Raw genomic sequence first — 25,966 nt, forward strand, 5'->3', positions numbered from 1 at the left:
TCGTGAGTTTCCCAGTGATTAGACCATGGTGCCAATGGCCAGGATGCCCGTGCTTCAGAGTTCAGTTGTATGTTACTCCCGTGTTCCCAGGTGATGGATGACTCACCCGTCCCAACCACCTGTATCTATTTGAATGAATGGGAAGCTTCTGTCCACACAGAGATCCATGCCTTCATGTGGTCCACACTTCACACCCATGTAATCCCAAACAAATGCACACGTGACCACGAAATGTCATGGCAGTGTTTCTTATATGGTGGTTATCTAAGCAATCTAGGACATGTTCGCAGTGCAGTTTTTAAAGGATAGTCATCAGAAGGAAAACCTAAAGTTTTAAAATTCTTTAATAATTGTTCAACCCTTGAAGAATGGCCATAGGGTCCAACTGCCCATATCTGACATAGTTGAGGTGGTTTCCGGGCAAGTCACAGGCTCTAGACCTTGATCAGAGCTGTCATAAAACCAGAGCCAGCCAACATGACTATTTTTGAATCTCAGCGTATTGTTAATGGAAAGGGCTTTTGAGAGCTTCTAGGGCAATCCCTCAGGTTGCAGATGAGGAAACAAAGGTCCAGACAGGTCAAGTGACTTGCCCAGCATCACCCCACTGTTTAATGGCAGAGTCCAATTTGGAACTCTGCCCTCCTGACTTTTTGACCGAGGCGTTCTCATCACAGCAGTGGCAGTAGCTGGGTAGTCGACTGGCGGCTCAGCAGCTTGGTAGCGATGGGGCTGAGGAAATGCGACTTGTTTAATGTGACGGGTTTGCTCAGATATGAAACGGATGCAGGTTCTCTCTCGGGTTCACATAGATAGGGTGAACACTTCAGGATTTCACCAGAGTGGCATACTGCTTTTCTTCCTCATTAACTTTCCAATGCTTACTCCTCTGGCCCCTTGTATCTCTCAGCACAGTTACTAGAAATGACTTCTGCTGAAGCTTTATTCTGTAAAAAGATCAAGCCCCAGAGTGAGGACCGATACACATTAGCAAGAAGTCAGATGTCACTTTAGACTTTGTTACAATTCCCACATTCTTACCAGAAGCAATTGAGAAATGTAGGAATCTCACCACTACATAAAACGTCACATATACATAAAAATCAGGAAGTGATCAACATTATATTGAAAGAAATGCACCGATTTTAACTTGAGGTGGCAAACCATCCTCTGATTGTATATAAAGTTCTACTTAGTTGAATTTGCTCGCAGTGGTAGTGGTCAGTGCTAACACGAAGTAAAGAATGTATTTACTTGGTATTAGTGACCTCTTGGTTTCCCTGAAGAAAACATTACCTGCACTATAACTGCGATGGATAAAAGACTCTACACATTGGTAATGGATGAGTGAAATGCGTTCCTTCCCATGGTAATGCAAAAACTGATAAATCCACAGTATGGTAATAGTGCCACATCCCTATTATACAAATTGGCTATGTTTTAAGGGATTTTTGTGGATTTTGAGTGCACGCGTGCATGTGTGCGTGTGTGCGTGTGTGTGTGTGCTCACTGTTAGCAGATGCCAAGCATTCTTCCTTCAAAGATAACAAATATGTTTTCTGTCTTCCTCTTGCTGAATGCGAAGTGAGTGTGTTTTAATAGAAGTGCTGGATTTAGGAGACAGAATCTAGAGTCCAGTACGAATTCTGCTGCTGTCTGGGGGTCGTAGGACCTGGAGCGGTCCATAGGGGCTCTTATCTGTTTCCTTATCTGTAACATTAAGAGGCAGAGAAGATGCTCTTCAAATTCCCTTCTGTAATTCTTGTTCATGAGTTTTCTTTGTTTCTAGCACCATGAAACAAATCGTGTGTGATTAAATATGCCATCATGGTTATAAAGGTGTGATAGTCCACACAGGTTGTAAAATTCTAAGGAAGCACGCTGTTTCTGTTTTCCTCCGCACTAGAAGCCAAGATATCTACTAAAGATGTTAGAATCAAAATTGTCTGGGCCAAAAACATTCCAGGGAAGGAAAAGCCTGGAAAAGTCCCTGTCCAGATTACTGTGTTAAAGTTTGTATTTCACACATGTCTCTTATCTTGTCTGAAAAGAAATAGAGAATCTAAGTATTCTGGGATAAAAATAGATTGTGTTATTTAAGTGTATGTGCATGTGTACGTTTAAATAAATTGGAAAAAAGAAGAAATGTTCTGAAACTGAAACGAAACAGATTGGAACTGTCTTCAAAAATTTTCTTCAAAATAGAGGTTACAGAATGCAGGAATAAGTTACTAGGGACGCTGTGGAATTTCTTCGATGGGTTTTTAGAGTAGGACAGACATGGGGCGCCTGGGTGGTTCAGTTGGTTAAGCATCCGACCCTTGATTTCAGCTCAGGTCATGATCTCAGGGTCCTGAGATCCAGCCCCGCATTGGGCTCTGTGCTCAGCAGGGAGCCTGCTGGAGATTCTTTCCCTCTGCCCCTCCCCCTGCTCACTCTCTCTCTCTCTGTCTCAAATAATAAATAAATAAGTCTTTAAAAAATAAATAAAGCAGGACAGACACAAATCTGCGCATCTGCCTGAACTGGATTAGGTTTTACAAATGAACACAAGACTTTCGATATTGATTCCCACGAAGATGCTTGGATGTCTTTCTCTGCCCATTGAGGTTCAGGGTCAAAGTCAGCACAGTGGCACATGCATAAAAAACTTAATTTTCTCTCTACCTTTATTTGTAATTAAATATTAACTGAACTCATAAGAATGCTTGAAAACATTTATTTATTGAGTGGAGATTTTAAAAATCACTTGGCTTACTGTTCAAAAATATGCTAGAGATATAAGAGAGCCCACAACTGCACAATTCTGTTCTTCGAGAAAAATCGGGACAGAAATAAATTTGTAGGAAAGTTCACATTCTTAAACCGTACAAGTGGGAAACGTATTTGGGAGCTCTGTGGAAAAGCAGTGGACAGAGACTAAGGAGACCTGAGCCTTTAGACATTAAAACTAACTCTGTAATCTTGGCTAGTCCACCTCTCTGTCTCAGTTTCCATATTCAAAAATAAGGAGATTAAACCAGCCAATTTTGCAAGTCATTTCAACTTGAAAATAGACATATATAATCTTCTTTCCCTCCCTCTCTCTTTCTCTTTACACACACACACGACAATATATATATATAATATATATAGGACATACGTGTGTGTGTAGATTTATAGAAAATTCTTCTAAATTTTGCCCCCATTTAATTCATTTTCTGCTTCCAGGAAACACGCTATGACCTATGTTTTAAATGTTTATTATAAAGGAGTTTGCAAGCTCTCTGAGTCTTCTCCAGAATTCACGCCAACACTCTTGAAGATTCTATTTGCATCTACTCTATGCGACCCCACTCATGTCTTACTGCACTCCACGTCTCCACAACACAGCTCTGTTTAGTGGCGCGCTATGGTTGCTGTTGTTCGTAGTTCTCTGGAAAAGTCTTGTCTCCAAATTACAGTGGCTTTCTTTTCTCTTGCCCTGAAGCAACAAATGATGGGAGAAATATGTGTGTTTCTGTCCTTCAGAGTCAGAGCTGCCTCGAGCATAGAATTCTTAACCCTCTAGTTTATTCCAAATGCAATGAATCACTAAGTAAATGAGAACCATGGGCTGCATATCAGGGCAATTGTGTAAGTTAAATTAATTTTTAGAACCAGATTGCATTTGTTATGCTGGGGCTCTTAATGTGTGCCGACAAAAATGTCCAATCAACCTACCAAGGTGCCTGAGATGTATTGCCCAGATAATAGCTGAAAATTTGAACCTGGCAGTTTTATGGATTGGTTTGTATCTAAAAAGCAGGCAGCTTTTAAAAGCCCTGAATAAACATTGCTTTCTGTGGACACCTATGGCGTGACTATTTATAAAAGTACCCAATCATTTTTCCCCTCCTAAAAGTGCTATTGGCAGAAGAGGGCTTGGTATTTAATCCATAACCTGCAATGCACTGCACCCTACAGTGGCAAAGAACACACAGAGCCAGAAGAAAGAGATGAAGAAAGCATTAAAAATGTCAGGCCACAAGACCATGTTTAAATTATTAGGTGAGATGCTGTCCTGCACTTAACAATGGCCCGGCACACCTCGAGGCCCAACTTCCTCTCCACTTGCTCTGTTTTGATGGCTTATTGCAGTCTGTTCCGAAACTGAATTTCACTTTGTTTCAATAGCATTTTGCAGTAAATAAGGGTGACTCTGGTATCTTGTTTGTGAATCTTGATGTAATAATCAGGGGTAACTGAAGCATGCACAAGCCACAGAGACTTATGACATATTTTTAAACAAGTATTGACTGATCTGAAACGAATTTAACAAAAACTGGAAATCAGACTCCTCTAAGAAGGCGTGCACAGAATACGGGGTCTGTTGCAGTGGCATGAGTTGGCCTCTAAAAAAATGGCTTGTTCAGGTTTCCTTACCTTTCCTGAAGGAGTTTAGGTGCAAGTTACTGGCAGGCAGGGTTGTGGCCCCACGAACAGGGCTAATCATCTGACGACCGGAATTAATCATTTGTCAGTCCTGTGGTTTGGATTAACTGGTGTCGGTCATACCCTACTGCCTCGGTGGCTCCTATGGATAAGAAAACCTCTTGGTGTCAGAGGCACACAAAATCAACTCCAAATGGCAACATTTTGTGTAAACCAGCCCAGCTTTGGAATCTTTTTATTTTGTAAATTAATTTTCCTTAGATAAGATTGCACTCTTTGGTAATTATGCTCATACTTATACGGTTATATGTACATTACATGGACATATCCCATAGAAGCACTGTATACATTCTCACTTGCAAAGTGCCTGCTGGACTTATATTCCATTTTAATGCTAGTTAGATACTAAAACGGAGAAATAAAAGAACAAAACCTGTAATTTACATCTCTAAGCCTTAGTACAGACAAAGATTATTAGAACAGGTCGTGCTATTCTCCTTAGGCTCTGGATTTAAAGCGGGTGAAAAGCATTTGAGGATCAGAATTTGAAATTCAAATGATGAAAAAAAAATAGTCTAAAATGTTGGCTTTCACAGATACTGACCTTAAGTACAAATGGTGGTGAATTTTTTTGTTCATGCACTGAAGAGAAGAGAATGACTGTGTGTAGTGCGCTCAGAAGATTGGTGATAAAGTCTCTGAACCTTTGGCTGCTTGTCCCCTAATCGAAGGAAGCAGAAGAGACTGATAATGCAGGGAGGGAACATAACGGGAAGAAAATAATTAGCAGCTTCATTAGGCAAATTTTACCATTTGAGTGTGTTTCTAGCACACACTAATGTCAGTTGCATTGAGACTATGCAGAGCAAATATCCTTGAAAGACAATGAATTACAACATACAATTGGAAATGCATCAGTGCCACCCTTATCAGTAACACTGCCAGAGATCCCAGAGAAGTTGAGGTCTAAACAGTTTATTTTTCTAAATAGAAATCTTGAAGACATGGCCCTCATTAGAACTATCATTCCACCTGTGGAAACCGAAACAGGATTGACAGAGTGACTAGGGATTTATAGACGTAATACTTATTATCGCTAATAGGAGTGAGGTACCCAAATCCCAGGATGATAGGTGCGACTATGCCCTTAAGTATTTGGTATACTCCTCTGCAGCGGTGTTGTTGTCATGATGGCTATTTTAATAAGGTTTCGTGTAATTGGAACAAAAGCAGAACCACCCGGTGTCTTGGCGTTTTCCCCAAAGTGATTTATATCATTTGTAGAAAAAATTTCTGAAGGGTAAGATGTTTTCCTTCAGAACCATTTAGCAAACAAGTCAGAGGATTCAGTTTCGATGTTTTAAAATCAATATAAAAGAGTTGGACTACCTGAGTTATGCGATGTTTGTTCTGGTTTTTCTTGTTTACTCATTTTCTCCATAAGCGTGAACTTTTTTCCAGGGAACAGTTTTTTTTTTCTGATTCTCATAAAAGCCCAAGATAAATAGTCATATTTTCTACCTGCAAAAAGGATGATTGGGGGACCTGGGTGGCTCAGTTGGTTAAGCATCAGACTCTTGATTTCGGCTCCGGTCGTGATCTCAGGATGGTGAGATCGAGCCCTACATCAGGGTCCATGCTCAGCGCAGAGTCTGCAGGAGATTCTCTCTCTCCCTCCATCCACCCTCCGCCCCGCCCCATTCCCACATGCCGGCTATAAATAAATTAAATAAATAAATAAATACAATCCTTTAAAAAAAAAAAAGAAAGAAAGAAGTATGATCTTATCAGAGAAAGACTACGGCATGGCAACACCTAAACAATAATTCCAGTGCAATACTGGGCGAACATAATTACCTGGTCCATACTGGCTAACTTAGGGCTCCCTAAACGAAAGTGGAGGAAACATTTACAGGTGACTGAGTATAAGAAAAGCCTCACAGAACAGGTGGACTTGAGTTGGGCTTTGAAAGAATGGAATTTGGTTCTGCAAAAATTAGAAAAGAGAAACTTCTAGGAAACACGATGTCAGAACAGTTCTGTGCAGTTATTCTTAGGTGAGGGGCATCAGGACAGCTGTCTCTGATCTTTGGAAGAGCTGGTACCGTCCCAGGGGTGGTGACTGGGCAGATGCTCAGAGCAGAGACCCACAGGACTCACCGGGGGAAGCCTCCTTCAGTTTGTGCCTTAAAACGAAAACCCTGCAGCTAATACCTGGACATGCATTTGACTTGAAGTCATCCTTTCTGTTTTCCTTTTTACCCTGCCATTTCTCTACTAGGATTCATGTTTTATCTTTTTTCCTTTTTTAAGGTCATTATCAAAATTTGTTTGATCTACATTTAAATATTGTTTTTCTTTCTTTTTGTTAACATTTTATTTATTTATTTGAGAAAGAGAGTGAGAGTCAGAGGGAGAAGCAGACTCCCCACTGAGCGGGGAGCCAATGTGGGGCTCGATCTCAGGACTCCAGGATCGTGACTTGACCTTACTGACTGGGCCACCCAGGCACCCCTAAACACTGTTTTTCAAAAGAGAGAAATGCTCTGTGTTGTTTGCAGCCCTGGGAGAACTTAGCCTAATGCTACCTTGAGCTCTGAAGTTTGAGCAGAGTGTGTTTGGGAGGCAGGAGAAAACACACTGCTAAGGAATTGCTCTTGAATTATCTTCAGCTGGCATGACTTTTATTTCTTTTACTTCCTCTCTAGCATCCATGCTATTGGTTCACTTCCGGGTCACTGGCAGTGAGGTCCAGAGCCAAGGATGAGGAGTCGGCTCTGTCTATACCACCACTCATCTCCTTGACTCTATTCCAGGCACTTCTGCGTGACTCTAGGTGAACAATTCAGGAGTTAATGCAACTGATTCATTAGTCAATTCCGTAAGGAGTCACCTGTGACACCAGTGGTTTAACAAAATCGACGAGCTCTTCTAGTCGTGATGTGGACACAGCTGCAGTAAAGACACGCTCACATGTCACAGGATACCACCTGTTCACTCTTTCCTTTCAAGCCTATATAGCAATGCCAAGTCTGAAAGCACTTTCAGCTTTTCAGAAAAGAGAGCTACATAAATATAAACTATTACTTTTTCACCAAAAATTGTATAGACATGTACGTGTACCACACATACTGAGAATACTTTCCTCCTTAATTGCAAAGTATAATGGGAGTAAAAATCAAAGCTTTTGCTAATGGTCTACCATTTATACAGAAAATTTCCGTTGAACAGATCAATATTATTACTGTTCAAACATTTACACAGTCTGTGTTTAACACGTCTGTCATCCATTAAGGGGAAAGTATTTTTGAAGACATTGGATTTTAAAGAAGAAAAATTAGAAAAAAATAAAATTGAAGTTATTACTTTTAATGACTGCCAAACCCAACATTATTTCTGCTTTGATAGTATTTGAACTGTTAACCTATGTTTCTGGAGTGTATATTCATCAGTGAATAATTAGGGAAGAATTCAGTAGTAAGTAACCGATATAAAGGTCATTTGACTTATAAATTTACAAAAGCCTATTTTAAGGTTAAAAAAATCATGATGGCTATGTGTGTGCTTAAGTAGTGAAAATGGGTATTTGGCCTGTGTCTGGCAAGGAGAATTATTACAACCTGTCATTTGGAAAGGTATTCTGAATCAATGACATTTTTACCATACAGCCATAATCTTACTATATTACACACACACACACACACACACACACACACGTTAAAGGGACTATCAGTTGGAATGAAATTACATAGTATTATGAGGAGGGAGGGAGTAAGAGAAAATTCAATATAGAAATTTAACAGTTACAAAAATAGGAACATTCTTAGTCCAGAATTTAGAGTTCTTTTTTTTTTTTTTTTTCAGAATTTAGAGTTCTTGGCTGGTGTGCCCAGTTTGTAAAAGAAAAATCAGCAGAATAAGTTAAATTCTTTCTCTGGCATCAGAAAGCCAACCCTCAAAGTGGTTGTGGAAAATGCTTGTGTTAAATTGTCACCCGGGCATCTCCATGCCCCCCTGGCTCCTCCATGGGGAAACCGAGATCAGCCCTTCCTTTTCCCCACCCCTCTCTCCATTACCTGGGCCCTTGCCCCACAGAGCTGATTTGCCATTCCCATGGCAAGACTCTGCATCAAGACTGCTTAGTCCCAAATCAGTAAGAAGGGCAGAGGTTGGAGAGTGTGGGAATGGAGGGAGAAGGAAAGCACAGTGGGGTGTGGAACAGAGGAGAAACAAGTCTAGCCACCCACCGTGCCTTTTGTGACACAGACACTATTCCAAGCTCCCACAACAGTTACGGAGCCTTTGAAATACATAACGCGCTTTTCAAAGTGCTCGCCAACCTTGTATTTGCTAAAAGAAGGTTGTCTGGACAACCTTTGAGCAATTAGAGAAATGGTCACCTTACTTATCTATGGTTTTGCCTGTTTCTTAAAAAGTGTCAGTCTCATCTATGGGTTCTTTAATGTTTCTCTTCTTACAATACAAAATCTTTGAAACGTTAGGGTCGTGATGCTTATCCGCAGATACCTGAAGGGCTCTCGTGTGGAGGAGTAATTAAATGTGGTCTTAGGGTAATGGATGAAAGCTACACTAAATGCTGAAGAAATTTTTATTGAGGGAACAGAGCCAAGGCCAAGTAATGAACACACAGTAATCATCAGGGCGCCAAGGACAGAACGAGCTCCCTGTCTGGACTCACGCTTCTCCTCTTTCCTATAGTTTTTGGAGCAAGGCTGAGCATTCCCCTAGTAGGAATCTCAAATCAGAAGCAAACCCTGATGGACATAAAGACCTTTTCTCATTATCTCCTCACAAATGAGATGTAGTCGTTTGTTTTTCATAGAATGTACTGGTTCTTCTGCTAACTGGATTTGAAATATTGTCCTAGTCCCCTTAAGTGTTCTGGGCTTTAGCTTTCTCAAATATAGACTGCAGTATTGGCCTACTGTCCTTTAGATCTCTTCCCACTGTAAAAGTTTGCTAGTTCTATTCATGGTGGTCACCAAACTACATCGTTTTTACTACATAGTAAAAACCAGGACATTCCTGATTGCCTGCTCTCAGAGAAGCAAACTGGAGTCGTCTATGCCAAGTGCAAATGTCAGGCACAGTCCAGCCTACTTTACCAAGTATAGGCAGTCTTCAGTATCAGCATTGTACTTGTTTAGTTAGAAACAGTTGCTAAAACAGTTCTCCAAGCACTGATTAAAATTAAATTCCTGACATCTAAGGCAGAAAAGAAGAAGGAATTAGATTGCCAAATTTATCACCGTCTTCTCAAATTTATGTCATCACTTACAAAATTGATTCCCTTCATGAATGTTTTATTACTGCTGACCTATGGCTAGTACAAAGTCGGTGATTTTCCAAAACAGGACATTGAAAATACTTTCTGATGAACACTGGTTCCACAGGTATTATGTAATAAAAGAGTCTTAGGATCGATGAGATTGGCATATGTTGGGTTAAACCAAGTTAAATCCAGGTTTCATACCTGTGGGACTTCTCAGAGCCTTTGATATACTGACATAAATTGTGAAGATTCACAAAAGGACCATTATGACATGCAGCATTCCCAAGTGATTTGGGGGAAAAACCCTATTTTTTCCATGAAGCGTTTCATAAGATGAGTAATCTGGGGAACACGTTTTAGGACCAATTCTCTACTATTTCTGCTTCCTACTAACAAAATAAAGGAGGGGGCGCCTGGGTGACTCAGTTGGTAAAGCATCCAACTCTTGATTTTAGTTCAGGTCATGATCTCAGGGTTGTGAGATCAAGCCCTGCATCAGGCTCTGTCCTGGGTGTGGAGCCTGCTTGAGATTCTCTCTCTACCTCTCCCTCTGCCCTCCACCCCCCACTTGTACACATGTGCACTCTCTCTCTCTCTCTCTAAAAAAAGAAAAAAGAAAAAAGGCAAACACAACAGATTGGGAAGTGATGAAAATAATAATATGATCTATGTAATTTGCCAGTGCTAGAGAAAAAAACAATCAGAATTAATGAAATACCTGAAATGGGTATGTTTAATGTAATATGACAATTTCAAGAACCTACAATGTTTTAAATAAGTTTTCCCTGGAAGGAATCTCCAAGGGCCTGTTTCATTGTACATTTGTAAGCAAGCACTTGTTTGTCCCTCAAAAATTCAAGAACTAAAGTGCTGAAAAGCTACCTTGCTATGTCTCTCTGTGACTTTACACCATCAACTCTCTGAATAAACTTTTATGTATAGATAAAGTGCAGTAAACTTAAGCCTTCTACATTAAAAGAAGAAATTCATTTCAACGAAATTAGGCTGTTAAAATATAGTGAAATGTTATATCATTTTATGTATTCTGGTTTGTAATGCAAAAAAAAATCACTTTTCCTTATGGAATAGTCAAAGCAAGCAAGGGTAAATCACGACCTTCTCTCTCCTTTGCTTACCTGTCTTGTTTTTACAGCTGAGGCTTTAGTGTTATCAAGAGGAAATTTTTTATGCCTTTCTCTAGCTTATGTTGTGCTAAAGAGAAGAGTGTATTTGGAAATCCTCCCTTTATGCTCCCTTTTATTTTAGCGAACTTGACCATATTCCCTTTTCCTTTCTGGTAAGCTTGCCATAAAGATACTTTGGGGTCGGGGAATACTTTAGATGGGAGGTTGGAGGTTGTGTGATCTCCTGGTTGAGTTCAATCCATGTTCCAACCACAGAGCCATTTCAGCAAGCTGATTCTCCTTGTGCTCATATGGTTAAACTTAGGGAGAGCTCCTGCTCTTAGGCTACTGGCAATGTTTATGGCCACTGCTTTCTTTTCTTCTAAACACACAATTACTCCTTAAGGTCTGTATAAATCATGAGGCCCCCTAGGTCATTAAAATCCTTTCTTTCCTCCATGAGCTCGCTCCTAACACCGTTGGGATAGTTCAAGTCTTGCTCCTATACCAATTAATTACTGAGTCTGTCATGCAAGTCAGTGATAGGAAAAAAACATATAAACTCATGTATAGGCCTGTAACCAAGGAGTCTCTGAATATTTTGTCTTTTAACTGAGTTGCATGTTGTAATATCGAAAAAATTTTATGTCCACAGATATATTTCTCATTATATATATTTTTCTCTGTATTGCAAACTGACTTGGGGTTTCAGAATACATGCATGCTAGGTAGTAAAACTAGCAGTGGCCCAGCTGTGTGCAGCTGGTACACCTGCTTTTTGAGTTAATAGAATTTTAAATAATGAAAATAAGTAGAACAAATACTGTAAGCATGGATGCCTCGGACTCTAAAGACGACTTATCGCAAACAGTTTGCTGCTTTCAATAAACAGTAGGGATTAAGGAAAAAGGCAGATCTCCCTGTGACATGATCTATTTTTCTCATGCACATTTCAGTCTAGTATTATGAATGCATGAGGCCTATCTCTAAAAGATCCATGTTCCTTGGTTATGGCTAACTTAGTGGTTTGTACCCTGAGTAAGCTTTAGGGTCTATTGAACAGAATAGCAGAATTCCAACTTCGGTCAGTGTCCCCTGCCCATCTTAAAATTCAACTCAAGGTTGCTTTCACTCCTGGTGTCACTAAAAGGAAAAGAAATCTACTCTGTGTCACTAGACCCATTTTTCTTCAGCATTTTTTTCTTTTCACTTTTTCAGAAAAGATGGGTAGTCATTTTAAGGTAAGGGACTTCTGCATTCCAGAATGAATAATCTCACCCACCTGACACCAAAAAGGATCCACTGTAGTTAGACCTCCCCCCAAAAAAGAAAAACCTTTAAAAAAAATAAGTATTTGCCAACTTTAGTTCCTGCAGCTTTGATTTGCAAACTACCTCGATCCCCACTGAATAATTACTAATTAATCAGGAGGCTATTTTAAAATTCTTAAAATTAGCACATTAGGTCCTCTAGTTTAAAACAGAGTTATTGCTTTATTTATTTTTCCAAAGGATGAAAAAGGAAACTTGAGGTTTCTGGTGTTGTGACGCCATCAGCCAGAGTCCCTGGTTTCTAGAATGGGCACTTGCACCCTGGGTGCTTCTACCAACCTAATAATTAAGGGGGCTTCTCGAGCACATTCAGCACTGCATGCTAATAGCAGTAATCCACGTGCGGATCATTAAATCAGTTGGGTACATCAGTAAAAACACTTAACAGATTTAGCGATTTAAGAAAACATATCGTGGTTATATATAAGTTGATTTCCTTAATTCCATTATTGACAGCAGCTTTACGTGATCGATTTTGGGTGGTAGCACTGGGGCAGGGCCTACTGTCATCCCAGATAGTACTTTTTTAGAACAGCAGGTTACGGTCATATGCTGAGAGTTAGCCACCTGACTGCCGGTTCCCCTGGGAGCTGACAATAGCTGCATTTCCTGCACTACCTGACTACCGTCTATTTTGAACTAGGTAATATACCTTTTGGAAAACAGAACTGTGCTCCCTTTACTTTCCATGTGTCCCTTTCCTTCTCCTGCATTCCAACGTCACTCGGGAAGGGACATCAAGCCCTGCAAGGCCAGTATATACATTATGTCATCTAATCCTCCCTATCAGCCTGTAGGTTAATTACTATGTTGTCCATTTCACAGCGGAGCAATTGAGGCTCACAGAGGTTGGTTAGTGACCTGCCCGAGACACTCAGCTGGTTAGGGGCAGAGTGTGAGGACTTGTATCTTAGTCATCCCACTTTGGCTAAATCGCCTGCCTGATGGTCAGGCAGGTGGCACTTCCTTGCCTTACCGGCCCCTTTGACATTTTGTGGAAGGTCAAATATAGTGACACGACACTTCCTGATAGATCAGAGGCGCAGGCGTGGCTCCTGACATTCAGAGCCTGGATCAGAACCCAGTCCTTCCTGCCCCAGCTCTCTCCACTGGACCATGTTAAAAGAGGCTCAGTTAACTTAAAAAAAAAAAAAAAAACACGAAATTATTCCCTGTGGACAGCTGAGAGGAGAGGAGCAGAGAGAATACTCTTTATAGAAAAAAAAAAAAACTTAAAGATATAAGGATTTAAAATAAGTAAGCAGGAAGTAAATGTGTCCAAAAAGCCCCCTCTGTCACTTCCTGATGGCTTGACTTGCTATATAAACCCATCTTGAGACAATCCATACCAGTAATTCCTTTTTTTTTTCCCTGAGAACAGTGGAAAGTTGGCAAGAAGTAAAAATTTTCTATGAAATAGGGAGGCGAACAAGTTGTAAATGATGTTAATATCTTCCAGATGGCACAGTTTTACTTGGGAACTGAATTTATTGTAATTAAAGGCATGTGAATTTTTCTATAAATACTGAACTTTGCAAGTTTGACACGGGAAGACTCCATCACTTCTGGAGCATAGTTGTTCTAAGGGAGGAGTTCTTTCTCTTCCATTTAAAATGCATCGTTGGATTTCATAATCTGAGTTAAATCATAGAAACATTTTCCCATGAGAAGGACTTTTTTTTTTATCTTCCATGCCAATAAATCTTAATTACGAAGTGAGATTCCTCAGAAATGAGAAATTTAAACTCTAAACATTTTATATTAAAATTATATATTTTGACCATTATTTTACACCACATGTCTTGAATTCCTTTATATCTTTATTTTTAAATTAAGCTATTATCACTTCTCTGTCTCCAGACATATGTGTTGGGCAATCTTGGAAGTTCTGTTTTTGCTTCAATCGGGAGAGTCTGGCTCACTCCAGAACCTTGCTTTCCTTTACACCGCAAGCAATGCTTACAGGCTCGGGGCTCCCAAACCAGCAGCCAGCATAACATGAGAACATTAAAATTACTTCCACGATTACTTCCATTTCCTAATCCTGCCCTTAGTCTTACCCTGGATCTACTAGTCTCTGATCTGTCAGGTGATGCCAGTGGATGGTCCCTCTTGGCTTTTGGTTTCTACTGCAGCTTCCAAGCTCCAGGTGTCCTACCAGAGCTTGGTCAGTGTCATAGGCAGAATTCAAAGAAGGGCCTCCTGGATCTTCAACCCCTGGGATGCACACAGCTCCTCCCAGTTATTCATTAATACAGATGCTGCTACAAAGGGATTTTGCAGGTTTAATTAAGTTACCGAACCAGCTGACCTCATGAAAAGGAGACTATTTTGGATGAGCCTGACCTAATCAGGTGAACCCCTAGAAGGGACTGAGGTTTTCCTGAAGAGCATGAGGCATGAAAAGAATTCATTATGAGGCAGATGTTCTGCTGTTGGCTTTGAAACTGGAGAGGGCCACATGACTACAAACGCAGGTGGACCGTAGGATCAGTCCCCAGCTGACAGCCAGCAAGAAAGTGGGGAGTACAGTCTTGCAACTGCAAGAGACTGAATTCTGCCCTAACGGTGTGGGCTTTGACAAGGACACCAAGAGAAGGGCATCAAGAGAAGAACGCACACCCGCCCACAGCTTGATTTAGGTCTTGGGGTACCCCGAGCAAGGAACCCCAGCTATGCCATGCCTGACTTTTGCACTATGGAACTGGGACCTAAGAAACGTGTGTCGTTTTCAGCCCCTCCACTTGTGGTGATTTATTATGCAGCAGTAGGAAACTATTACCTGCTGGACATTTATTGCCTCAGTTTCTCTCCTGTGCTGGTCTTGATTGGCCATGACCCATGGCAGCCCTCGGAATCAATTGTCATCCCTTTGCACCGCTCCAGGGACAGCCATTTAATATCTCTTTTAATTTTACCCAGTAAAACTTTTTTTCTTTAACATTTTCTTTCTTCACTTTCGTAATGCCTCATTTCCTGGGACTGTTAACTCTCGTACATGTTATTATGTTACTATCTAGCCTATTAATCATCAGTTTTCTATAGCTACAATAAAGTTATGGATATTCATTATTATGGCCCTGAGGCATCACAAAAGCTCAAAGATGAAAATTTTAATGTGTGAGATTAGCTTTATAGTTTTACTATACTCTGATTATTGAGAACGAGTTATCAACTACCTATGTATAGAAACTCTTACTATACTGAATCAGCAGAGCCACCTTCTGGAAAAGATGCTGGGGAGACTATTGTGTTGGGATTTGCTGGAGGCTAATTATCTGGAAGCCTGTGGACAAGTGCAAGATTAACACTGTGTGGGCCTTTGAGGAGGACAATGATAAGACAAAAGACAGAAGTGTTTGCAACAGTTTTTTTGTTCCGAGAGAGGTGAGGGGGTTGGCATCCCATTTACAATCAGTGGAGTTGGTTACAGGAGAGATGGTTTGGCTTCTGTATATCCAGCAGCCACTGAGCAAAGCTACGTGTTCTCTTTAGCACCAAGTACTTCCCAGCTCTGTGGCACGGGCCCAGCCAGCCAGGGCATCCTCCTTGCACTCTGGGAACTTGTGCTCTTGGCTGAGGAACTCCAGGGTGGGGAAATGGAAATGCTGGTAAAATGCTACTCTCCTACAATGAATGGGGTCACCAACACGGCAGGTAGCTACCCCAACTGAAAAACGCCACCTCATGCCCTGACAGTGTCAAGAGCATATTACTTAGTGCAAATAGGCATAAACACATAATAAGTATACATATAGTAAGACTATGGACTAAAAGTTAAGGGTTCATCTAGAGGATAACTAGAGTTGGGATGTATCAAAAGGATTGCCAGAGTAGAGGTAAGGGAGACTGAATTTTAGGAAGGGTCAATACAGGTGAAAAGGAGTGCTAGTTCAAAGACTAACGTCCTACAATCCTGCTTATAATAATACACAGTGTGCGTACAGAAAGAAAAAATATATATACATATATGAAAAAATATGTACCTTTAAGAAAAGGCATTTAACGTAATTTTAATGAGAAAAAAATTACTTTCTAAACTTAGAAGCAAACCTTAAAGGGGGATATGACAAAATAATGAACAAAGCCGTAGTCTGTCTATAGGACAAATTTTAAAATGTTGCCAGATTCAGAATGGCTTTCATAGAAATTGGCACTTGGTAGAACTGGCCAGGTCACAGCGCAGCCTCTCTGTTCCTCTGAAAACGTGGAAGGCTCTCTGGCCAGGCGTTCTCCCTGCTCTGAGTTTGGGGCGTTGCCATCTCCTCCAGGAGCGGGACTGGCCCAGGCTGACTGCAGCCCTGGCGGCCGTCAGAGGGGCCTGCCCTTCCCACTGAGCCATCCTGGGGAGCACGGACGGGCCTGCCTAACCCAGGCTCTGCCCCCGCCCCATCCTCGCTGTAGCCATCTGTGCTCAGGCCCAGCATGCCGGCACTAGGAAGAAACCCGAATTCCGACTGCCTTTCGGCCCCCCCTCCTCGGCTTCATGTCTATGTCTCTACTGCCCAGGCTGGGCTGGGCTTCTCGTCACGTGGTCTCGGAACATCCCACTGAGCAGGAGGACCATGACCAGGACTAGGATAGCTCTAGAAGGAGCCACCATCAATTCCTCAGACACTTTCAACTCACGTGACTCCCTGAAGGCCAAGGGCTCTTTCTGTCTCCGTCTTTGTCTCTGTCCCTGTCTCTGTCTCCCACATACACACACGCACGTAGACCTCTGCACACACCAAGATGTCTGTGTAGACAGCTCTAACACACTGTTAAGAAAAATCAATGAAATACTAGATGGTGTGGCATGTTTCTAGCAACAATGACCAGTTGCAAAATGAATTATGACTTGTGAATGTGTAATTCTAAATTAATAAGATCATACCCATTTCCACCTCCCCAAAAATATGTCTGAAAGAGAGTAACAGGAGCAGAAATTGGAATCAAATTTGCCCAAAAGTAGGCAATGTCAAAAGGATACAAATTACTTCCTCTTTGTCTGCCCCCCTAGTGCCTCCCCAAGGCTGTGCTCCCTCTGGACTGGCGCCACCTGATAAACGCCTGTCCGGGATCACGGTGTAGACTGTGGTAGAGAGTACATCTGACAGCACTTTGTAGCATGGAAATTACTGTACAAACGACAAGTGTTATTGCCAGCATTTCAGACAGTATAAGATCAAATCTGGTTCATTTTAACTTTCTGGTACAAAAAATAATAATAATAAAATTTTAAAAAAGCACACAGAGACTTTCTTTGATCCAGTTGTTTAAAAAAAAAAAAAAGAAGGTAAAGCCTTTGATTTACTTCCAAAAAAAATCACAAAAAATAGTGTCTTCTGACCAAGAAATAAAAAATTGTTAGTCAGGCAATAAGGAATTGATTTACTACTTTATGCAAAGGTAATTAATGCTTCTCAAATTAGTTCTATTTGCTTAAAAAGGGACCCTTACCTGGGTTGCCTGGGTGGCTCATCATCTGACTCTTGATCTCAGCTCAGGCCTTGATCTCAGGGTTGTAAGTTCAAGTCCCACATTGGGCTCCACCCTTAAACAATAAATATAAATAAATAAAATAACACTTATCCATTGTAAAAATTTTGAAAAATACAGAAATAACTAAGGAACATCATCTCACTACCCAGAGATATTCACTTCTTCACAGCTTGGCATACTTCCTTCCAGCTCTTTTTCTGCATATGACAAAGAACTGAGAATATACTGTAGATAGGGTTTTTTTTTTTTTTTTAAGATTTTATTTATTTATTCGACAGAGAGAGAGACAGCCATCCAGAGAGGGAACACAAGCAGGGGGAGTGGAAGAGGAAGAAGCAGGCTCCCAGCGGAGGAGCCCAATGCGGGGCTCGATCCCAGGACCCTGGAATCACACCCTGAGCCGAAGGCAGACACTTAACGACTGAGCCACCCAGGCGCCCCTGTAGATAGGGGTTTTATTCTGATTTTTCACTTATGATATCATTAACATTTGTCCTACGCTATAAAAAAAATCCTTTATTGAATAGGCTTTTTAATGGCTGAATAATATTCCATGACAGGATTGTATATAAATTCCTTCTTATTTCCTTCCTGCCTTCTGTCCATTTCCCCCCATTATTCTAAATAAAGCTTCGGTCAATGGTTTTGCATAAATATTTGACATTATTCCAGGTGATTTCCTTTGGATGGATTTCTAAAAATTGCTTTTACTAAATAAGAGGCTATGAACCTTGGAAGCCTCTTCATCTATCTTGATTAGGACATGGCAAACAAGCCAAAACCTAGGGGTGAATCCCATGTAAAATCGCTCAGACACACAGATGCAAACTAATTGGCCCCTCCTAGCTCCATCATTGTATATTTTTATTTCCAAATCCTCTCTCTAATGCTCTGAGAGTAAGGTCTGTTCTCTTTTGGGGAATACGTACGGTAATTCTTGGATGGCGGTGCAGTCATCGTTTACAGATTGCTCAGTAGGGACAGCTATTAATGCCTGATGCAAAATAAACCAAAGATCCAAAGAAACACATTTTTGCAGGTGAAAATTATGCTAGCCAACATCATTTCTCACTCTGGTTGATGATGTTGAGTATCAAATTTCTCCATTATTAATGTACAGATGCACATGGGGGTCGATCCTCTTGGAAGGAGATTAAAAAGCCGCCACCACCTATAACCCCTCTTTCTAATCATGCAAGCACGTCCCGGAGCCGGGAGGGGTTGGTACAGTAGCTCCCCCATACAGACAACACCCGGCCACGGATTAGCCTTCTTTCCCTGCGCGGGGCTCCACCATGGAGAGTCAGGGGTCATTTGTACTCGCAAGAGAAAACCCGGCTTGAGTAAAATGTGCTCTCCGTCTATTCAGCACCGCTTACCTATAAAGTCTCTGAAACCGCTCTTTACTGACTGAGTGCATTTCTCATTTTCCCATCCCTTGTCCCCCTACTTGGCTATTTTCCTAAAACTGTAATTCAAACTTTACAAAAGAAAAAATAATCTCTGGGTAATCCTTTCAAGAATTCTTAGAAGGAAATCTTTATTCTTTTATCAGTCTTAGGGGAAACCTAACTCGTGATTAGTGTTAGGATTCAGAATGTTTTCACCACGTGCCTATACACCCAGGTAGGGTGAGAGCCAGGGAGCAGGGGAGCAAAAAGTCCTTTAGCTAAGGGAGCTTGCACTCTCAAGCCTGGGACACTCCGGAGAAGAGCCACCAGCGTACTATACCCTAAAACGGGAACCATGGGAAAGTGTCCTTTAATCGTAAAAGAGTTAGTTCCTAGTAAATACAGGCTGCTTCACCATTATGAGCACAGAAAGGGAAAGCATTTAGGCAGGAGATTTAAGAAAAGAAATGGCAGGATGCCTAAAGGGGGAGGAGAGGTTGGTTGTCCTCTGAAATATTCAAAAAATCCACATGACATTTCCATTCCTGTGATGATAAGTGGGCAGGATGAGGTTTGAGGAAGGGCTTTCCTGGCCGGGACCCAGTTCTGCTCTCTCCCGGGCCAGGCAGAAGGGTGGTGCACTTTGGACTCAGACACCGGCTCCCTTGGCCCCTAGAGCCGCGGACAGACGCGTCAACTTGCTGAGCCCTTCTCTAGCTTTTGTGCTCCAGGTTCCCGAGACGCAATTCCCAGCTCTCCTCCGGCAGCTATAGCGTGTCGGTTCAGAATGAGAGGCACACATGTGCCCCTGTTGTCACCTGTGTAGGTCTCGCTGTCATGACCGGGGATCTTGACATTCCAAGAAATGCAGTGTTTGCCACCCTGAAGCAGTAACAGAGCAATGTGCAGCAGGCTGGGGGAGCGAAATTTGCAAACTCAGGATCCTGGGCCTCAGGCCAATGCAGGCTGGGTGCGTTGCTGTGGTGACACATTTAGTCTCTAGGGAGGGATGCTGGCACACCGGCTGCATTCCTGGCACCACGTTTGCCAGCAAGAAACTTATGGAGTGGAACTGGTATCAACTCCAGAGGGAGATGCAAGCTGCTTTCTTAACTTCCTTGGCAGTACTAGCCTTTGCAACTTGTGCACATAAACCCTCCTGAATATTTACATGAACTGCTGTTTGTGACACTCTTTGGGGCCCTGTTGGATGGTGCTTTGAAGGGAAGTGCTAAAATGATAGCAGCATTCCAGTTTATAAATGAAACTATTGTATCCCTGAATAATTCAATTTCCTAAAATTGGCCTTTAACGGTGCAATGACTTATCTCTTGCTGGGAGGATATTCTAATCCTTCTCTTCCTTTTAAAAATAGCTTTTCCTGTTGCCAAGAGAAGAGCCTGGTATTTACTATTAGAAGATCTGTGAATTAAAATACCAGTTCCTTTCCCTGTCACAGCTCACTAGCACTGTAAGTTGAGCTCTCTCCTACCTGGGAGAGAAGGCTCCTCCCAGAAGTGCCCTTAGGTCTTAGGAAAGCCTGACCCACCTCTCTTACTCGTGCCTGGAAAGCAAAATGCACTCAGAGTTGGCCACTTAGTATTCAGGCCATGTCAAGATTCAAGTAAAAAGCCTATATTGCATCGTCACCAGGCCCAACACAGCCAACAGTTCAAATCACAGTTAAATGATAAGCAAGCGTGGGGCGAAGCATGCATACCTGTCTAGTCAATGAAACAGTGCAGATAAAAGGAATTACTACATAAATGCCAACATGGAGGCCTTAATGAATACAGAGATGGGGTTCTTTCCAGCTGCCCCCAGTTGATCGTAAAAGGCTCATAAGGATTTTGAACTTAATGCTTTCTTCCTCCTCCTCCTCCTCCACTTTTTCTTCTCCTCCTCCTGCTTCATCTTCTTTTAACAAGCAAAGCATTTCCCAAAGTATTGAGAACCGAACAATTCCTCTGTGTATGTCCATAGTTTTGCAAAGACACAGTGATGCTAGCAGGCCAGTGATTACTACTGGAAGCATCAGATGCGGTAAAGGAAATGCAGTTAATACAATAATTCACGTATGTTAATGCTTAGTTCCATCAATGTCAGCTTTCTTTTCTTCTTGATATACACAACGCTGGCACACCATTTTAACTGATGAGGTAATGTCATTTTTAATTTAGAGAGCCTTAAGCTGTCCACTCTAACTAGTGATATCATCTCTGCAGTTCCCTCGTGAGACTTTATGTAAACATACGTCATGTGTCCTGGACAGTTTGAAAAGGGATTGTTAAAGATGACACTGGTCGTCATGAAGATTTCCCCCACTTTGATCTCCTTTAAATTGCCAGATACAGTTTATATTACCGCCATATTTTAACCCTTCCTGAGATTAATATATCCCCGGGCTTTTGAACCAAGTTAAACACAGAAATAAAACGAAGGTTTGAAATGAACGGATTGTAATGTTTTCGTGTCAGTTCTGGAAGAAAAACGGAAGACAGCTCAGGTTATCTGGCTCCTAGGTGACTTGGTAAATACCGAGAGAGGAAAGGGAAAGACACCAAAAAATGGATAACACCAAACAAACGAAATTCTTCCTATTTTCCAGGAGGATGCTCGCCTGTTGGAGAGGGCTCCCCTTTTGGAGATAAAGAAACATATGTGTTAACTCAGTGCAATATTTAGAATAATATTTTATCGCGACTTCCTTTACCATTTGTCTCCTCAGTGTATTATTATTCAGCCTGAATATTTTTTTTTTTATCACATCGCTTTGGTGACTTCAAGTGTGTCACATTTCCTTTTCAAACAGCAATGTTCCTTTAAAGATTCGGGCTGGTGGGTGTAAACAAAGTAACTTTCCATTTTTAAATAAACGTTTTTCTTCAGAGAGCTTATGTTCTGCAATTCCGGATAGTTTGGGGAAGATGATCTGTGTTTCAACCACTGTGGATACCGAGAGAGGTTTGGGGTTTTTTTTGTATTTTTTTTTTTTTCCTAAGAAGTCTGGAGTTTGGTAGAATTGAGTTAAATAGTAAAGAATCTGTTTATTATTCTGTGGCCATATGTTTAGAGGGTCGCTCACAGAAATCAAAGTATTGTTCATGGAGAGCTCCAGCCAAGCAGACATTTTGAATTCATAAAAGAGCTTCACAGTTTGAAAAGAACGCATAGCATTATGTATTGACACCCCACCACCATAGACAAAGGAACACAATTTAATAATAGAGAATTGTGCTCACGAGATTTTCCTTTTTCTTGTTAATTGGTTACTTTAAGTGACATTGTCTGCAAGTATAATGGACACCATTATTCTTAATAGTTCTGTGTTGCCCGATGATGTATACAGACGTGATGTAGTCCATTTTAATTATTTCATTTTGCTGAATTTTTCTCCCTCCATGAAATAAAGTGGTGAATGCAGATAGCACTGTTTTCCTGACAGACTGTGCTGGATGGTGTTGCCTTCTAAATCATTGAAATTAGAAAGGCATTTCTTGCTAACCTGTTATTTTCTTCCTTATTTATGTGCTAGGTATGACTACGTGGAAGTCATCGATGGGGAAAATGAAAATGGACGCTTATGGGGGAAGTTCTGTGGGAAGATCGCCCCTTCTCCTGTAGTGTCTTCAGGGCCATTTCTCTTTATCAAATTTGTCTCTGACTATGAGACACATGGAGCTGGATTTTCCATACGTTATGAAATTTTCAAGAGAGGTGAGTAACTTCCAGTAGAACGAGTGTGGCTTAGTGTTTTTTCACATTGTTTGAGTCCATCAAAGACAAAGCAAAACGAAGACAAGATGTAATGCTTTTATCTTTTTGTAAAAAATCATGTATTCCCACTATGAAACTGTTGGAAAACACTTTACACAAAGGAAAATTACCTGATGTATGGAGGAAATTATGTTTAAATTTTTTTAAAGTATTTCAGGACTCAAAATTGCATCATTCTAATATGCTGACCAGTGTTTATAAGGCATGTCTTCTGTAAAACTCTTTTAAGAGCCTTTATTCTTAGCTTGCTTCTTCAAAAATAAGTCTGATCTGCTGTCGAAGTTTGATTTCCTTCATTAAAAATGCGTGAGTCCCTTTTACCTTAAAGCCGTGAATATCCTGTTCCCTTTGTTTTATTACAAAATTCAAAATTGGTATTTCCCAGGAAAAGCAAAGCAGTCCACTAGCCTTAGAGTTTCTAAAGCTATCGAAGGAAGAAGGGCTTTTCTGTTAATGTCTGTTAAGAAGAGGAATAGTTGGGGAAAGAGCTGTTTCTTGGAACAGAACAGTAAATCTTGCAATGGTATTTCCCTTAGGAAATAAAGACCCTTCTCCCCCTCCAATATAATCACTTAGTAATCCATTCCAATGATATATATTGAGATGGATAGAATCTGACAATCCATAGTCTCCCAGCCTTGAGGAATTGAATGCACTTATCAGTCAATTGATAAACAACGTATCTTTATTTGGATGTCACTGTTGTTCACAAGAGCTGGTAGGTTCCTTAAATGTGTTAAATTCAGCCTTCCCTTTTAAGTTGACGGTAATGGGGAGGGTGGCAGGCCAATCCAGGACCTAAGGTCCAAGATTTGAGTGTGTTGTCCTAGAATATAGAAGAAAGCTCTTTTTTAATAGAAAAATAAATCTGGCCATGCCAATTACAGATTCTCAGCAGCAACTGAGAATGAAAAAAGGAGTCATTAAGAGTTTCTGGGAACATTGATACAACTTCTTAAACTTTCAAAGAAATCTGACACTGTCCTCATATAAGTATGGATAGATGGAGACAACTTTCTTCAAAAATTTATGTAAGCGCCTACTTAGAAAACCTATGGCATAAATAATAGTATATATACAACATCGTATGTACAGATGATTACATAGGTACGTACTTTCTTGTGTTTAAAGCTGCTTGACCTGTTATATAAGTCATATTGTACATGTATGCATATGTACACACACACACATATACACACATCTACATTTCCTCGCTTACCTGCCTATGGCACTATCAAAGAAAACAAGGAGTCAGAAAAGAGTTGAGGAGTAGTCTTTCATTCGCAGTGTTTCTCGAAGATCAGAAGATGGTTGAAAAAGAGAGAGCTCTGTAACTAAGTCATTGAGAATTCTTCATCTTCCTTCCAAATGAACTCGGCTCCCTACAAGCCCATTGCCTCAGAAGTACTGTCCTTTCCCTGTCCTGATCTCCAGTACCACCCTTGAGACTTGAAGCCTTAGTTTTTCTTTCTTTTCTTGCCCCCCTACATCCAATGTGGCTTCTAGATCTTTTTAATTTATGTCCACAAGTCTCCAAAAGTCATGCTGCCTTTCCTTGTCCATGACCATTAACTGAATATCAGGCCCAATTTGGGTTCTCCCTGTTTTCTCATCCTACACACAACTTCTTGAATGGTCATCAAGCCACTGTCCCTGAGATGCCTATGGCAAGTGTCCATCACCTATTGGGTCAAGCCTCAATGTTCCATTGGGTCAAGCTCAAGGCTTGACATCAAGGGCTCCCAACCTTCTCCAGCCTCACCTCGCACAGATCCACACTCAGCTTCCTGCCTAAGGAGAGTGTGCTGGGTAAAGTCCAACAGACCAAACGTGAAGTTCATTCTGCCTCTGACTGTCTTCTTGAATGTTCTGAGCCTTGGATTCCTCATCCGATAAATGGACAATAGTGTCTAGCACAGGCTTGTGGTAAAGATCGGTTGAAATGAAAACATGAGAAACCTGGAGCCAGTGCCTGTCCCCACAAATGTCTTCAGTAAACATGAGCCGTTACAACGCTTATGGATACAGCTGGTGCCAGCAGATTTCAGAGCCCTCGCTCCCTACCGGTTTATGTCCCTTAACCTCCACAGAAACCTGGCTCTAAACTTATTCTTCTCAGGAAGTTTGCCTAATTCTTCTACTTTTTTTTCCTACATGTATACCCAACTTGTTCCCTACACACACGCACAACACACACATATAATACACACATATGCATACTACACACACACACACACAGATGTGTTTCACTAGCCGTTATGTTTCTCCTTAATATTTTCAAATTCATTCATGCATTCATAGTTCCTTTTCCAACCAAATTGGTAGCACCTGAAAAATGCAAAGAAAATATCCTCCCCCACCCCACTGTACATACTACATTCTTACAGATGCTCCGTAGAAAGACATTAACTAATACGAACACACTTGTGCATACAGATATGGGTTCATGGACGTTTTTTTCCTCAAAAGCCATTTAATGATATTATAGAATCCATGAATCTCCTTCAAAAAAAAAAAAATACCACTTCTTCCAGAGTGCAGCCATTTCAAGTTTCCTCAAAACACATAAATTTTACTAATCATAGTTGAACCAATAAAGGAGTCTTTCACCTGTTGACCGTGAGGTTTTCTGGCAGTAGATTACAGTTCTAAGGAAAATTTAGGCCATTCCTGCATCCCTAAGGCTGAGTTTCTAGAAGACCACCTTCGCCTGACAGTCAGCAAAGCCAGTCCCCACCTCTTCCCATGCCTCCTGGAGCCACCCTGGACACCTTAATTTTCTCCCCAGGTCCCCCACTTTCTCCTTCTCCATGTCTTTCCCAAGATGCTGAAAGCTTGGGCTACTGCCCTACAATTATTCTCACTCACCTTAAAAAATTTCTCCAGGAAACCCATGCTTCCCTACCTATCACTCTTCCCTGTCCTTGCCTTGACCTGAGTCATCCAGACCCAACTGCTAGAAGAAACTGGAGACATTTTCTATGGGTTTCTATGTGGGGAGGGCATATTTATTGAGAGCAAGATTGGTCACTCATATATTATTTGGTTGAGTTGCATATTTAATAATAATTCCAAAGAGAGTATCTTAGCTATTATTATTATGTATCGTAATGTCATTAACAATGAGGCATGGCCTTCTTACAGCTGCACAAG

The 25,966-nt window shown here is 41.1% G+C and overlaps 1 protein-coding gene and 1 long non-coding RNA gene across 8 annotated transcripts in view; one reads left to right on the plus strand and one right to left on the minus strand.

The window, feature by feature from the left end:
* NRP1 (neuropilin 1) overlaps positions 1–25,966 on the plus strand; it is a 136,995-nt gene that overhangs the window by 34,320 nt on the left and 76,709 nt on the right. For all 7 annotated transcript variants that reach the window (XM_087857881.1, XM_087857882.1, XM_087857883.1 and 4 more), the window contains exon 4: positions 22,572–22,753. In XM_087857881.1, the coding sequence (XP_087714007.1) occupies positions 22,572–22,753 (182 nt within the window). The remainder of the gene's footprint in view (positions 1–22,571; positions 22,754–25,966) is intronic.
* Positions 366–19,929, minus strand: LOC123784875 (uncharacterized). Its single transcript, XR_006777566.2, has 6 exons — positions 19,739–19,929; positions 17,604–17,697; positions 5,018–5,134; positions 4,405–4,555; positions 3,348–3,463; positions 366–947 (listed from the first exon to the last, which is right to left on the minus strand). It is a non-coding gene; the product is annotated as an uncharacterized LOC123784875 (long non-coding RNA).

This window comes from Ursus americanus, chromosome 31 (genome assembly GCF_024610735.1).
Source record: "Ursus americanus isolate L20-20 chromosome 31, mUrsAme1.1.p, whole genome shotgun sequence".
Taxonomy (NCBI): Eukaryota; Metazoa; Chordata; class Mammalia; order Carnivora; family Ursidae; genus Ursus; species Ursus americanus.